This window comes from Carassius carassius, chromosome 16 (genome assembly GCF_963082965.1).
Source record: "Carassius carassius chromosome 16, fCarCar2.1, whole genome shotgun sequence".
In the NCBI taxonomy this organism is placed as follows: Eukaryota; Metazoa; Chordata; class Actinopteri; order Cypriniformes; family Cyprinidae; genus Carassius; species Carassius carassius.
Window position 1 is genome coordinate 12,190,565 of NC_081770.1, and position 16,038 is coordinate 12,206,602.

Below are 16,038 nucleotides of genomic sequence, written 5' to 3' on the forward strand. Positions count from 1 at the left end.
AATACTCATGTGCCAAGCCTCTGGAACTGTAGAACAGTCTTTTCGAAACAGCACCACTGTTCAGTCTGCGTCTCTCACAAATCTGTGAAAGTACCTGCGCATAAGCAGGTCTAGACAAGTGGAGCTGGGGAGGAGGAGGGAATGTCTCAGACTGCGCTGCTAGACTGTTATCGCTGTAATGGTTTATTGCCTGCTTATTTGGGATTGGTGTAATTGGAAGACATTTAGACATTTATTACATAAATATAAGCAACACTGAAAAAAAACAACAACACTGTAATACTCACCTGTAGGTGACGCTGTGAGGTCAGTTTTGGGTTATATATGACGTATTTGTGATTTCAGGGGTTAATGTTTATTTTTTGTATGGCTTCACAATTTAAATGTGTATTTCTTTGTGTGTCAGAATGTTATCTGTATTGTATTTTATTTTCATTGTACTCCCAGTTTGACTAAACTGAATGTCATGTGACCCCTCCTGATTAACTTAACCTGGAAGTGTTAGCACAAACTGATAGACAAGCCATGAATTCAGATACATGTTAGTGCTCCTGACCATTCTACTGCTGGTTACCGGGCAAAAATGGTGAAAGTGTTAATGTTTTGTATATTCCTTTATTTGTGTTAGATGTCATTTATAATGTTGTGAGTATAACTGTTTTCTTTGTTTCAGTTTATGTTTAGTATTTACAGTGTTCCATATCAATAAATAAAGTATATGGACACCAGTATTTCGGAAGCATGGAATGTTTAATGACCAGTGTAAGACACCATAAACCTTAACATGGAATGTCTTGTTCGTTTTCTTATTACCAATAATTGTGATTAGTTTATAAAGTTCTGAGTCTGGTGTTTATGTTGGTAAGTGTAAGTCTGATCCAGCTCTATGAATCTCCCTTCAGCACTATTAAATAATGAGCTTTGACTATCCTTTATGAGAGCTATGGGAGCACCTTGATCTCCAAGCATCCAGAATTTGCCAGTTAATGGAAAACCAAAAACAAAATATACCAAATATGCAATTTACAAAAACATCTTCCATAAGAAGCACTTTATTAACAACTTTCTTGATCATACAAGCTAAATGCCTACATCATTTGCTCTTCAAAAGCCTTATTAACTCTCTTTGGGCAAGGTGCAAGTGTCTGATCATATATAAAGCCAAAATACCAACTCTGATGATGTACTGTTTAATTATAAAAAAAACCTTCCCCCTTTCTAACTTTTTTTTTTAGTGCTTAGTGGAATGCTGTGGGATACTTATCTAAACTATGCCATGGCAGAAAAAAGATTAGGAAACACTGCATCATAAAATGTCACGTCCACCACAGCAGAGACGACCAATCGGATCACAGCTCCTTTTGACTCCATTTGTCACAGTCTGTAGAAAGAAGTAGGCACTTCATTAAACCAAGTCTGTAGAAACTGCATTAAACAAACTCTTTCAAAAAGACTTTGACATGTCAACTCTTACTGTTTCAAGGTATCTGTGAAGAAACGCTGATATCACCACTGTTACCTGAACATGTCTGACAGAGTTGATCGATGTCCAGATGTGTGGTCTGGGTGCTGACAGGATTGTTAATCACACAGCTGTAGGTGTTTATATCCTGATATTCCACCTCCAGAGGAAGAGAGAGACTGATCCTGAAATCAGACTCACTGATGCTGGACAATAAACTGTTTCCTTTGTACCAGGAGAGTGTCACATGACCCACATTCACCACTGAACACAACAGCACACTTTTGAACCCTGATGATGATGAGGATGATGAACACTGAGGAGAGTATCTGGTGATGACAGGAACAGGCACAGGAGCTGGAGAGTAAATAAATAAATAAATCCAAGAATAAGCACAACTGACAGCAGGTAAGGGGTGTTACGTAAATATAAAATTAAGTACAGTTTGCATCTGTACAATAGGCTACTCACCATAAACAGTGACAATGATTTTTTTTTGCAACTCTGTCTGTCCGAGATCGATACTTAGTTCATAAACTCCAGTGTGTTCATTATTGATGTCTGTGATGGTGAGATCTCCAGTCTGTCTGTCGAGCTGCAGTCTGTCTCTGAATACCGTGTGACTGGAAGTAATGATGTTTCCTGACTTTATTCTGGTTAACAAAGTCCTGCTGGATCCAAACCTCCAATCGATGTCTTGATCGCCCTGTCTTTCAGTAAAACCAGTTCGGAGAGTGAACGACTCTCCCTCCATCGCTGACACGATCTCAAGCGTCTCAGCGCCTAAAGTTATTTAAACAATATTAAATGTAAATCCTCATATTAAATATTAAGATAATTGAAACCCTTAATCCTTAAATGTTTTAAACGATATTAGTTTAGCTAATCTGTAGGCTAGCCTGCTAACACTGAGGCCATAAATACATTTATTACTCACCGATCAGAGGAGAAAAAAATAAACAGAACAAAACGAGCCCGTGAATCATTTTCTTCAACCGTTTGAGATCCGTTCAGTGGCTGGTCCGTTAATGTCTGAAAAAAATGAGGTTGACTTCAAGAAACACGACAGAATGGCGTTTAACAAGGTTTCAGTGTCATAAACACTTTGTGTAGATCACTTGTGCTGAGTCAAGCAGATAAAAACTCTTTAGCCAATCAGGGACAGAAGAATACGTTTCCCGTCTCGCTTTATCCCTATATCTAGCCTTATATAAAGCCATAAAATAGAAATCCGTATAGCTTGCTTCCATAGAAATCATGATATTGGTTTTACCGAATAACGATCCCTGACACACAGCTAGAAGTAATATCATCAAGAACATAAGCGCATGAATTTTGTGTGACTTTGACTCAGAAAAGGAGCTGATAGAGTTTCAAAAGCATTCAGTGCAAACTAAATTATTTTACTGTATTATTAATTATTTTAAATTATTTTATTTTACTTTATCTTACTGACTAACACTATGCAGAATATGTCAAGCCTCGAATGAAGAAGCATTTCATAGTTTTGATCTCGCCAAGTTCGACTTTGGAACATTTCGAAATAGTAGGACTATGACGCGACACACCCGCTTTCTGGAGATTCCACGTGACTTGGGAGGTTTGATATGTCCATCATTAGTGCACTGAATCAATGTTGTTGTAGTTCAGAATAAAAACTTCATTTTTGGGGTTTTATTACTCGTGGAGGGTGTTTTTTTTGTATTATTAATTTAACATAGGCTATGCGTTATCAGTAGCAGTTTTTTGTTGGTTGTGTGTTAACTTCTCACTGCTGTGTGTGTGCACATGGGTTAAATGCAGCGCACCAATTCCGAGTATGGGTTACCATATTGGGCAAACATCACGACTTTCACTTTCACTTTCTATTTGTTTGTGCGTGTGTGTTTAGTAGTGAACACTAGAGGGCGCTGATGGTCTGTAACATTCTGAGTGTTACTATTTTACATGAAAACTGTCTGCGAATGTCCTCGAACCAGGGGTAGTTCGGTCCTAGAGAGCCGCAGACCTGCAGAGTTCAGCTTCAACCCTAATCAAACACACCTGAACAAGCTCATCAATCGATTCAGGATTACTAAAGTACAGGCAGGTGAGTTTTTTTTTTTTCAGGTTTGGAGCTGATCTGTGCAGGACTGCGGCTCTCTAGGACCGAACTTGCCTACAACTGCCTCGAACGAATGCCCTACTGTTTATACAGAACAGAAAAAACTGCAGTAAGTCAGTTTCTTAATCAGTCGGTCAGACTTTCTATTGATGTTTAGTCCGGTTTAGTTACCGTTGCTCACATTCAGGGTGCAGCTATATGTCTAATAAAAGTAGGCCTATTTGTCATAAACTATCATCAAACTCATTGCATGCCATTTGTTCAGTCCTTGTGAAGCATCAATGTTTGTTTGCTGAGTTGTGTCGATTCATTTAACATTCAAGAACATAAATCCAAAGAAACAGACTAGACATAATTTACATGCTTTGTAGAAATATTGACTTACTTTCCGAGAGACAAAATGCAACAAATCTGTTTACTTGCATTACCGACATTGTAAAAAATTAAATACTTACAAAGCTACTGCATTTTGTAAATATACTAGCTGCCAAAATGTTAGAGTACTAAGGGACTCAGATTGAGCTCATAAACAACTGGTTTTATGGTAAATAAGAGTATTTGTAAACTATGACACAAAATGTAATTCAGCATTGCACAAGAACATGTAGCATTCAGGGAGAATAAATTAAGCTCCGGGACTAACTTTAAATAATCTCATAATATCTCATTTGTACTGTACATCATAGCGAATGAAACAGATCACTTTAGAGAACTGCCCAAACACATGGAACTATAGTGTCAAATATAATAATATTGTCATTTCCCAGTACCAATACAGGGATATATCTGTATAGAAATAACTGAACGCTTTCATTAATATGGTGTCATTACATCACACATATTTTTATACAGGTTTACAGTACTACAATGTTATTTAATAAAACCGTTTCTGTTTGTTCTTCAGGTGTGTTTGGTGTTGAAGCAGATGAAGTGTCCGTATCAGTGATGGAGGGAGATTCAGTCACTCTACACACTGATGTAATAAGTACTGAGGGATAGTAACATAATATGGAAGTTTGATGATAAAATCATAGTCAAAATGAATGAAGTAGATGGAAATCCCTCTACGTTAGATGGCCCCGGTGCAATATTCAAAGACAGACTGAAGCTGGACAAACAGACAGGATCTCTGACCATCACAAACATCAGAACTAAACACTATTATTATTATTATTATTATTATTATTATTTAAACAACGTAGGAGACCAGGGAGTGTTGTAACATGGGGTTAGTTGTAACACTGTCAGTTCGACCAATCAGAAACAACCTATGGTGATGTCATCCATATCGTACATTCCAATCTCCATTTTAGGCTTACAGGAGAAGTGGAATGTGACTGTGAGCAAGATTGTGAATTTTATCAACAGTGATTTTCAGGTAAGAAAGTAATTTGTTTCATAAAAAAATTTTTTGGTCAGCATTCATTGTATTGTAGATAAAAAAATGTGACTTACATAGTCTTAAGTAGCCATTTCTCTAGTTTAATTTGATGCTAGACATTAAAGCTAACTTTAAAACCACATGCTAAAAGAGTTAGTTATGTAATGGCTGCTTGGGGTGGGGATAGTTATAACAGTTCATTAAAAATGTGACAACCAACCCCTTATAATGATTCAGAATCTTATTTTTTTCTCTCTCTCTTTTTTTCTAGCATGCCTAGGCAGTCGAAGCGTAAGACAGACAGGGGTGTTCCTGCAGAAATTTTGAGAAAGGCTCACTTGATCAGTGAGATCAGTCGCCAATGCCTATTCCATCTGTCATGTTACACTGTACAGGTATTGTAAAGCCTTAAATAAGCTTAGAGAAGAAGGTTCAAGTGAGGAGCCCCATGTAGGCTACCAAAGTAGTCAGAAAGTCTTCAGTGAGGCACAGGAGGAGCTCTTGACTGAATATCTGAAGGAGGCAGCTGATCTGTATTATGGGTTAACCCACAGTCAGGTATGGATATGATATGCTTGTGTTTAAGGTAATTAATTAACTCCACAATTATTGTCTCCATTAGGTAGAAACCACTGGTTAACAGTTTTTCTGCAGAGATTATTGTATATCACTGATTGCGCAAAGACATCATTCATGGGGAATATTTTTTACTGTTGACTTGCTTTTAGGTCAGGAAGTTTGTATACCAGCTGGCAGTGAAAAATAACTGTAAACACCCCCAGTCTTGGGCGGAGAATTCCTCAGCAGGATCTGACTGGCTTTCAGGTTTCATGAAACGCCACCCAAATCTGTCTGTCAGAAGTACACAGGCAACTAGTTTGTCATGTGCCACCATCCTCAATCATAACAATGTGGACAGATTCTTTAAGAAGTTTGGACATGTGATTGAGATCCAAAGAATTGATGGAAGTGATATATGGAATATGGTTGAGACGGGCATCACAACTGTCCAGACTCCTGACCATGTAATAACACGCCGAGTTGCTAAACAAGTGGGAGCAATGACATCCGGAGAGCGAGGTGTCCTGGTATCTGTAGCTTGTGCCGTGAATGCACTGGGAAATGTCATTTCTGCAGTCTTTGTCTTTCCATGTACACTATGGGCGGTAGTGGCTCAGTGGTTCATGTAGGTTGTCTACAAACCGGAAGGTTGTTGGTTCAATCCCCGGCTCCACCTGACCAAGTGTCGAGGTGTCCTTGAGCAAGACACCTAACCCCAGCCGCTCCCGACGAGCTGGATGGCGCCTTGAATGGCTGACACCGCAGTCGGTGTGTGAATGGGTGAATGTGAGGCAACTTGTAAAGCGCTTTGGATGGCCATGTGGTCTGTTGAAAGCGCTTTATAAATGCAGTCCATTTACCATTTACCATTTACAATACAAAGACCACTTCCTGTGCAATGGACCACCAGGGAGTGTTGGATGTGGAAATGGCTCTGGTTGGATGGAGGAGGAGGGTTTCCTCACCTTTTTACCACATTTCATAAAGCATACAAAGGTCAGTATTGAGAGGAAGGCGTTACTGTTGTTGGACAACCATAGTACTCATCTTTCAATGAGGGCAATCACATATGCAAAAGAAAATGGAATTGTTCTGCTGTCTTTACCACCCAACTGTTCCCATAAACTACAGCCCCTTTTCTCGTAGTGTCTATGGTCCATTCAAGAATAGGATCAACACAGCCAGTGATGCATGGATGAAAATGAATCCTGGAAAAACCATGTCAATATATGACATCCCAGGCCTGGTCAGAACCGCATTCCCTAATGCTGCAACCCAAAACAACATACAAGATGGTTTTGGTTGTACAGGCATATGGCCTTTCAATCCAGACATTTTCCAAGAGTGCGACTATCCACCATCACAAGTCACAGATTGACCTGAGCTGTCTGCATCTTTGGCCTCCTTTTCAGGTGATCGGCCAGACCAAGCCTCCACTTCAGCTATCCAGTCAGCCCAAGCCTCCACCTCAGCTAGCCAGCCACCTGATTTCAGTCCATCTGCTCTCTGTCCATTTACAAAAGCAGAAGCAAGAAAGAATTCCAGTAGTAAGAGAAAGAAAAGACAATCAGACAACCTGGCAGATACAGCTGTGAAACAGGAACTCGAAGAGGCAGAAAAAATTAGGAACACTGGAAAAAGGGCAAAAAAAAAAAGATTGGTGTCTGGGAATGGACAAAAGAAGAAAACAAGCAAAAAGCCCAAGTCCAAAGACCAAGAGTGTTCTGATTCATCTGATGATGAGAATTTCTGCATTATGTGCATGGAACATTTTGGAAACTCTAGGTCAAAAGACGTGTGGATCAAGTGTGTTTCTTGTCAGTTGTGGGTCCAGGAAGCTTGCACCCCAGCGGCAGCCATCTACATTTGTCACAACTGTGAGACTGACTGAAACCTTATGAGATATACACTATACAATCACTCACACCGACACACACAGCAATTTGTAATAGTGTTAAGTTTAAAGTTTCAACACACTAACACACCTACACTAACACACACACACCTACACACACACACACACACACACACACACACACACACACACATACATAAATGTAAAAAAAAAAAGTTTAAAGTTCCAAAACGAATATACTATACAGACACACACACTGACATATACACACCAAAATTTGTTATGGTTTTAAGTTTAAAGTTCCAAAGGAAATGCACTACACACACTCAAATTTGATATAGTGTTAGGATGAAAGTTTTAAAAAACTACAACACACACAGTAATTTGTTATAGTCTTGAGTTTTTAAGTTCCAGGATATGTTTGTTAACAACGTTCATTTTTGTTCTTCAATAAAGTTATTTCATAATCTGGAAAGTGTGGATGTTGTTTCACCAAATTACCTTTTATTGTTACATCTATCCCCAGCTAGTGTTACAACTCACCCCAGTAGGTTGTAGTAATGGAACTTTTTGTATTTGACATTAACTCACATAATCTGTGAATGTATCAAAGTTTGAGAGGTCTAGCATGAACAACCGCTACTGATCCTCAAACAAAAGTTTTACTATCATCCCGGGTCTCCGGTCTCATAGTGAAGAGAAGTCGTACACATGCGATCAATGTGAAAAGTTTTACACGAGAGAAACACCTTAAGAGACACATGATAATCCACACTGGTGATAACCCATACACGTGTGATCAGTGCGGGACGAGTTTTGCATATGAAAGCACTTTTAAAAGCCATCTGCATTCCATTCTGGAGAAAACCCCTTTAAATGTGATCAGTGTGGGAATAATAATAATAATAATAATAATGCGCACATTTGAAAGTCCACTTGAATGTTCATACAAAGCAGAAGCTATCCTGTAATACCATTTGACAAATGTGTTTTAGCAATTGCAAAACACTGTAATTATTTTATGTCCGACTTTGCAGGTTACATAATTACTCCAGGAGATGGCGACAAGTGACTGTGTTTTGCCGTGTTTTTGTTCCGTTCTATAACGCGTGAAACTGAATCACCAGTGTAGTTCGATTCCCGAATAATTGATTTTATGAGTCGGTTCGTTTTGGTGAATCGAAAACTTACAGGTCAACCACAGTCTATGATCGTGTAGTCTGACTCCCAAACGAATGATCGATTCTTTCTAGTGAATGATAGATAGATTGTTTTTGAAATTGGTCATTTTAAACTGTTGTTTGTGTTTCAAAATAAATGTAAATAAAATTAAGGATTTTTTTCAAATGGAAAATAAACAGATAAATGTAAAGCTTCATATAATTTCATTCACCTAAAAACTCTCTTCATGCATAGTTTTTGATGGCAAGCTGTAATAAATATAATTAGCAAATTTAAATTAATCAAAAAGTTAATTATTCACCATTAATTATCACCAATGTGAAACAACAAAAATATACATTTATGGGGGCAACCAGTGTTAAGGTTGTTATTTTTATCGTCGTATTTGAATGAGGTAAAAAAAAAAAAAAAAAAAAAAAGTGAATTTTAAAGGCACATTTTTGAATGCTGACTGGAGAATTGGGTCCGTGTACCTTCGTATAATTCGTTTTTTAATTTAATATTGAAATCTGAAAAATGAAAAAACTGCACGTTTTTCTTTTTTTCATTTGTCCAAACAAAACGAAAAATTAAGACTTCGGCTTCGTTTTTTCGTTTTTATGTTCAGGGACAGAAAACGAATAAACAACTTGAATATTCGATCACTACATGTGGGCGGTAATGAAACGCCCCCCTCCGCTGATTGGTCAACCAAACATTACAACATAATGATAGTCCTAAAGACATAATAGGAGTCCTACGGATTCTTAACGTGTTTATTTCTACTACATTTTATCTCTTTCTCTTCATCAAACAGCCAGATCAAAGAATAGCTTGACACAAATCATACAGAGGCAGAGCCTTTTGGTCCTTTGGCACACGGCTGCTTTATTATAGTATCCACGTCTATCAAAATCTGTCTGGCAAAGCTGTGCGCCTCTTGTAGCGAAGTGCAGACCGCTTTCAGTTTATGTGAACATCTAGTTATAACTTTTGTTTTAGACAATATGCTGCATTTTGAACTATGAGGGAACTTAAATAAAATGACAGATATGAATAGAAATTAGCACATCTATTATTTATTACTTTTCTATTTTGAGTTTTATTCATAAATCACTTTATGCAAATTTCAGAAACCATTGGTTGTTGTCCCAAATGTTTACCTTATGCTGTGTTCCAGACAACGCAGATACAATATTATATTTTTATGATATTATATTGCATTATACGAATAAGATTATACTTTACATAATAATAATAATGATAATAATTATTATTATTATATAGCCTAGAGAGAGAGAGAGAGAGACATTATTTTGGGGTCCAATAGGTTGCTGGTTTTCGTGCAAATCAGCAAGTCATTTATAGATTATCAGTGTATAATTTTGAAGTATATTTCCTACATTATGTGTATTTTAATTTTTTCTGCCTTTTTACATTTTTCATTTATGAATTCATTTAAAACAACGGCAAAAACGAGTAAAAAATGTACAATAAAGTTCAATCAAATCCTTATAATCACATTGCACTTGAATAAAGTTTAATTTCTAATCTGCTGATTTCCCTGCAGGTGACCGCATAAATCTTTCTTCTTACAATGTTTTTTATTACTATTATTAAATAATTAAAAAGTTATTATTAAATAAATGAAAAAATAAAAATACATTAAATTAAATGATTGAAAAAATAAAAAATAAAATAAGTAATGCAGGAAATATGCTTGGGGGTTGGGGGGCGGTGGGTTCTGTCAATAACTTGCTGACTTGCAAGAAAAACAGCTGAAAATCACGTTTCTCTCTCTATATATATATTTATTATTATTATTATTATTATTATTATTAATATTATTATAAAGTAGAATTATACACTATACCATTATAATATAATATAATATAATATAATATAATATAATATAATATAATATAATATAATATAATATAATATAATATAATATAATATAATATAATATAATTATATATAGATTGTGTAGGCCTACAATTCCGAGCCATTCTATAAGGTGACATTTCATCACTTGACAAACGGATAGAGACTCCTAAGTAGCACTTAAAGCACAGCTACGTGCGACTGTGTTAAGAGCATTTTTGGGAAACGCACATGAAACAATAACGGACGATCGTAAAATGACTCGTAGAAAACGGTCTTCAGCGCTTAAATCGATCGTTATCGAGAAACGCAGCCCAGATTAACGAATGGCTTGACACAAACCGTACCAAGGCAAACCCTACAGAACTTTCTTTTGTGTAGGCATAACTTATGCAACCTACCAGTGAAACATTTAATTTATCAAGTAAATATTAATTTACTTCGCACCTGCACTATACTTTGTGGACTGCAGCGCGGCGAGAATGTATTAGACAAGCTCAGACCACTATTCATTTATGTAAACATAGGTAGTTTTAGACAATAGGCTGAGTTTATTTAATTCATACTGGGTATTGGCCATCTAACTGATAGCATAGATTTTTTTTTTATTTTCGCTGCCCAAGTAACACAACAGCTGTGTGACTCACAGTAGGAGTAAAGAATGGTGTATCGTTCCTTAAAGAATCACAGTCTTTGAAAGATCCATTATTATAGACAACAATTCACTGACCAATTATCATAGACAGCAACTTTTTTTATCTGAGACAGATTTTATTTCTGAATCAATGAATGAAGCATTTTGAACGAATAGATTGAATAAAAGGCTTCTTTATTAACACAATGAAATACCGCCTCCTAGTGGTGATATTACTTTCATAATTCAAGTATCATTTTCATTTCATTAAAAAAATTGTTCATATTTATGTAATAAAAATGTTGTATAAAACAGTAATCTTAAATCATTATACATTTGTAATTGCTATGAAAAAGCATGTACAGCTGTCTGATCAGCATTAAACTGTAAATACATCTATAAAAGTATCATCTCTGAATACTGATTTAATTGGTAACAGCCTATTGTCATATTATTCTAATGTTTTTTTTATGTAAAAATTTAACATTAAATATGACATACAAAAGGTCAAATGTAAAAAAAAAAAAAACTGAAAATCAGGTGCCCTTTATGGGAATGGTAATTTCTGACACTGATCTATGGTTTATTGTTCGAAGTGTTATTTCAGGGTTTTGATATGTTCTTATAACTCAAATGAGTTTACATTCAAATCATGACGTCGAATTCACATTTCACCAAATTCAATCACTGGAACAAGCACTCTGACGAACCATTAGTCCCATGCTAGTGGGAAAACAACCTATGATTTCCGAAATTTGCATAAAGTGCTCTATGAATAAAACTCAAAATATAAAAATAATATATGTGCTAATTTATATTCATATCTGTCATTTTATTTAAGTTCCCCCATGGTTTAAAGTGCAGCATATTGTCTAAAATAAAAGTTATGACTAACGTTACATGTTGACATAAATCTGCGCTTCGCTACAATAGGCTATATTCTCCCCGAGCTGCAGTGAGTCGCGCAGCTTTGCCAGACAGATTTTGATAGGTGGGTACTATAATAAAACAGTCGTGTGCCAAACGACCAAAATGATGAAGCGAAAGAGATAAAATTTAGTAGAAATAAACACGTTAAGAATCCGTAGGACTCCTATTATGTCTTTAGGACTATCATTATGTTGTAATGTTTGGTTGACCAATCAGCGGAGGGGGGCGTTTCATTACCGCCCACATGCAGGGATCGAATATTCAAGTTGTTTATTCGTTTTCTGTCCCTGAACATAAAAACGAAAAAACGAAGCCGAAGTCTTAATTTTTCGTTTTGTTTGGACAAATGAAAAAAAGAAAAACGTTCAGTTTTTTCATTTTTCAGATTTCAATATTAAATTAAAAAACGAATTATACGAAGGTACACGGACCAGAATTGTTTCCCACGTTCAAATTTGCATCAGCTTGACAACTTGGCAAGCTTTAGCAGCAGGTCTAGGCACATTTATTCAAACAGTAAATTTGAGTGAAGTGCCAACTGTTTGAAATGTTTGAATAATCATGTCAGACATGTTAAAACAGCACAACTCTCTCAGTCTTCACAATAAATTTTGACACCTCATTTCCACACAGATTTACATTATGCCATAAGCAACAAAGGTCCAGAAGCAGCAGGCATCAGCATGCTCAGAGCCGCATCTGTGGGCCGTGTGATATGATAAATAAAGACAATCATTAATAAGAGAAAATGTCAAAAAAGAATTAAGCCAAATTGACTTTGATTTTGCATGCATTTGAGGTGTTGCAGTCTTGCGTGTCACATTCAGGGGCGGTTCTAAGATCTCATCCTCAGGGGGGCTTAGCCCTCAGAGAGACCATTATACAAATTACCTAGATAAACCTAACAGTGTTTGTGAAAACAAGTGCTCAAAAATGTCTAAATAGTGTAAAGTAAATTCAATTATGTTAGCAGTTTCAATTGAAAAACATACCCCAACATAATGAGGATATCATTACTTTCAATATCCTTGGCTTCTAGCTGACGCCAAAGTTTTTCAGTGAAATCAATAGGGTTCCCTTAAAAATAATCCTGGAAGTGTTCCCAGTGTCTTAAAATATGACACCAATGGGTCCAGAGCAAACATCCGTAACAAAGCATTCACACACTTATTGTAATCAGAACATGTATTTATTTTTTATTTTATTTCCCTGCGGCTTTCCTTGTCGTCTAGTCTTGTTCATTGTGAGTATATGTTTGTTCCTGCCCTCCCTATATTCTGAGTTTGATGCTGGCAGCGAGACTTGCATATCTCTCTGATATACTCATGTGCTAAGCCTCTGGCTCTGTAGAACAGTCTTTTCAAAACAGCACCAGTTCAGTCTGCGTCTCTCACAAATCTGTGAAAGTACCTGCGCATAAGCAGGTCTAGACAAGTGGAGCTGGGGAGGAGGAGGGAATGTCTCAGACTGCGCTGCTAGACTGTTATCGCTGTAATGGTTTATTGCCTGCTTATTTGGGATTGGTGTAATTGTCCAATGGAAGACGTTTATTACATAAATATTAGCAACACAAAAAAACAAAAAACAAACACTGTAATAATTACCTGTAGGTGACGCTGTAAGGTCAGTTATGTATGACATATTTGTGACGGTAATGGTAAAAGTGTTAATGTTTTGTATATTCCTTTATTTGTGTTAGATGTCATTTATAATGTTGTGAGTATAACTGTTTTCTTTGTTTCAGTTTATGTTTAGTATTTACAGTGTTCCATATCAATAAATAAAGTATATGGACACCAGTATTTCGGAAGCATGGACTGTTTAATGACCAGTGTAAGACACCATAAACCTTAACATGGAATGTCTTGTTCGTTTTCTTATTACCAATAATTGTGATTAGTTTATAAAGTTCTGAGTCTGGTGTTTATGTTGGTAAGTGTAAGTCTGATCCAGCTCTATGAATCTCCCTTCAGCACTATTAAATAATGAGCTTTGACTGTCCTTTATGAGAGCTATGGGAGCACCTTGATCTCCAAGCATCCAGAATTTGCCAGTTAATGGAAAAACAAAAACAAAATATACCAAATATGTGATTTACAAAAACACATCTTCCATAAGAAGCACTTTATTAACAAATTTCTTGGTCATAAAAGCTAAATACCTACATCATTTACTCTTCAAAAGCCTTGTTAACTCTCTTTGGGCAAGGTGCAAGTGTCTGATCATATATAAAGCCAAAATACCAACTCTGATGATGTACTGTTTAATTATTGAAAAAAAAAAAAAACTTTCCCCCTTTCTATCCTTTTTTTTTAGTGCTTAGTGGTATGCTGTGGGATACTTCTCTAAACTATGCCATGGCAGAAAAAAGATTAGGAAACATTGCAGACGACCAATCGGATCACAGCTCCTTTTGACTCCATTTGTCACAGTCTGTAGAAAGAAGTAGGCACTTCATTAAACCAAGTCTGTAGAAACTGCATTAAACAAACTCTTTCAAATAGACTTTGACATGTCAACTCTTACTGTTTCAAGGTATCTGTGAAGAAACGCTGATATCACCACTGTTACCTGAACATGTCTGACAGAGTTGATCGATGTCCAGGTGTCTGGTCTGGGTGCTGACAGGATTGTTAATCACACAGCTGTAGGTGTTTATATCCTGATATTCCACCTCCAGAGGAAGAGAGAGACTGATCCTGAAATCAGACTCACTGATGCTTGACAATAAACTGTTTCCTTTGTACCAGGAGAGAGTCACATGACTCACATTCACCACTGAACACAACAGCACACTTTTGAACCCTGATGATGATGAGGATGATGAACACTGAGGAGAGTATCTGGTGATGACAGGAACGGGCACAGGAGCTGGAGAGTAAATAAATAAATAAATCCAAGAATAAGCACAACTGACAGCAGGTAATGGGTGTTACGTAAATATAAAATTAAGTACAGTTTGCATCTGTACAATAGGCTACTCACCATAAACAGTGACAATGAATTTTTTTTGCAACTCTGTCTGTCCGAGATCGATACTTAGTTCATAAACTCCAGTGTGTTCATTATTGATGTCTGTGATGGTGAGATCTCCAGTCTGTCTGTCGAGCTGCAGTCTGTCTCTGAATACCGTGTGACTGGATGTAATGATGTTTCCTGACTTTATTCTGGTTAACAAAGTCCTGCTGGATCCAAACCTCCACTCGATGTCTTGATCGCCCTGTCTTTCAGTAAAACCAGTTCGGAGAGTGAACGACTCTCCCTCCATCGCTGACACGATCTCAAGCGTCTCAGCGCCTAAAGTTATTTAAACAATATTAAATGTAAATCCTCATATTAAATATTAAGATAATTGAAACCCTTAATCCTTAAATGTTTTAAACGATATTAGTTTAGCTAATCTGTAGGCTAGCCTGCAAACACTGAGGCCATAATACATTTATTACTCACCGATCAGAGGAGAAAAAAATAAACAGAACAAAACGAGCCCGTGAATCATTTTCTTCAACGTTTGAGATCCGTTCAGTGGCTGGTCCGTTAATGTCTGAAAAAAATGAGGGTTGACTTCAAAAAACACGACAGAATGGCGTTTAACAATGCTTCAGTGGCATAAACACTGTTTGTTGATAACTGAGTCAAGCAGATAAAAACTCTTCAGCCAATCAGGGACAGAAGAAAAAAAAAACTCTTTCAGTCCACGCGCTCCCGTCAAGTGTTTAAAGATTGTGTAAATGCGCAGCTCGCTTTATATCCCCTTATCTAGCCTTAAAACCATAAAATAGAAAGTCTGTGTTTATAGCTAGCTTCCACAGAAATCATGATATTGATTGATTTTACCGAATCACGATCCCTTACACACAGCTAGAAGTAAGCGCATGAATTTGGTTTGATAAAAATCTAATCTGACTTTTTAGGGATTCACTGTTTTATATTGTCTGTGTAGAGTGTAAATTTGTCTTGATGGAAAATGATCTGTCCTAGCCTATAAATCAACTGCACACATGAGCGAGACATTTGTCCACTCAAGAGAAACCTCATTCATTTGAGTCATCCTGCCACTAAACGG

The 16,038-nt window shown here is 36.7% G+C and overlaps 2 protein-coding genes across 2 annotated transcripts; both read right to left on the minus strand.

Moving 5' to 3' along the window:
- Positions 1–1,036: 1,036 nt before the first annotated feature.
- Positions 1,037–2,637, minus strand: LOC132159578 (uncharacterized). The gene is made up of 4 exons (XM_059569141.1): positions 2,400–2,637; positions 1,934–2,245; positions 1,520–1,819; positions 1,037–1,381 (listed from the first exon to the last, which is right to left on the minus strand). Exons 1-4 carry the CDS (start codon positions 2,446–2,448, stop codon positions 1,350–1,352), a joined length of 693 nt encoding a protein of 230 aa, XP_059425124.1. The 5' UTR covers positions 2,449–2,637; the 3' UTR covers positions 1,037–1,349.
- Positions 2,638–14,358: 11,721 nt separating this feature from the next.
- On the minus strand, positions 14,359–15,887 carry LOC132159580 (uncharacterized). Its single transcript, XM_059569142.1, has 4 exons — positions 15,423–15,887; positions 14,958–15,269; positions 14,544–14,843; positions 14,359–14,405 (listed from the first exon to the last, which is right to left on the minus strand). The coding sequence occupies exons 1-4, from the start codon at positions 15,469–15,471 to the stop codon at positions 14,374–14,376; spliced, it is 693 nt and encodes a 230-aa protein (XP_059425125.1). The 5' UTR covers positions 15,472–15,887; the 3' UTR covers positions 14,359–14,373.
- Between the last annotated feature and the right edge of the window lie 151 nt (positions 15,888–16,038).

Excerpts from the sequence above, each read along its gene's own strand:
- LOC132159578 (XM_059569141.1), bottom strand. The coding sequence starts at position 2,448 with ATGATTCACGGGCTCGTTTTGTTCTGTTTATTTTTTTCTCCTCTGATC. Across the intron at positions 2,246-2,399 it reads ATTTTTTTCTCCTCTGATCG|GCGCTGAGACGCTTGAGATC; the intron begins GTGAGTAATAAA and ends AAATAACTTTAG. Across the intron at positions 1,382-1,519 it reads ACTCTGTCAGACATGTTCAG|ACTGTGACAAATGGAGTCAA; the intron begins GTAACAGTGGTG and ends TTCTTTCTACAG.
- LOC132159580 (XM_059569142.1), bottom strand. The coding sequence starts at position 15,471 with ATGATTCACGGGCTCGTTTTGTTCTGTTTATTTTTTTCTCCTCTGATC. Across the intron at positions 15,270-15,422 it reads ATTTTTTTCTCCTCTGATCG|GCGCTGAGACGCTTGAGATC; the intron begins GTGAGTAATAAA and ends AAATAACTTTAG. Across the intron at positions 14,844-14,957 it reads ATTCATTGTCACTGTTTATG|CTCCTGTGCCCGTTCCTGTC; the intron begins GTGAGTAGCCTA and ends TTTACTCTCCAG.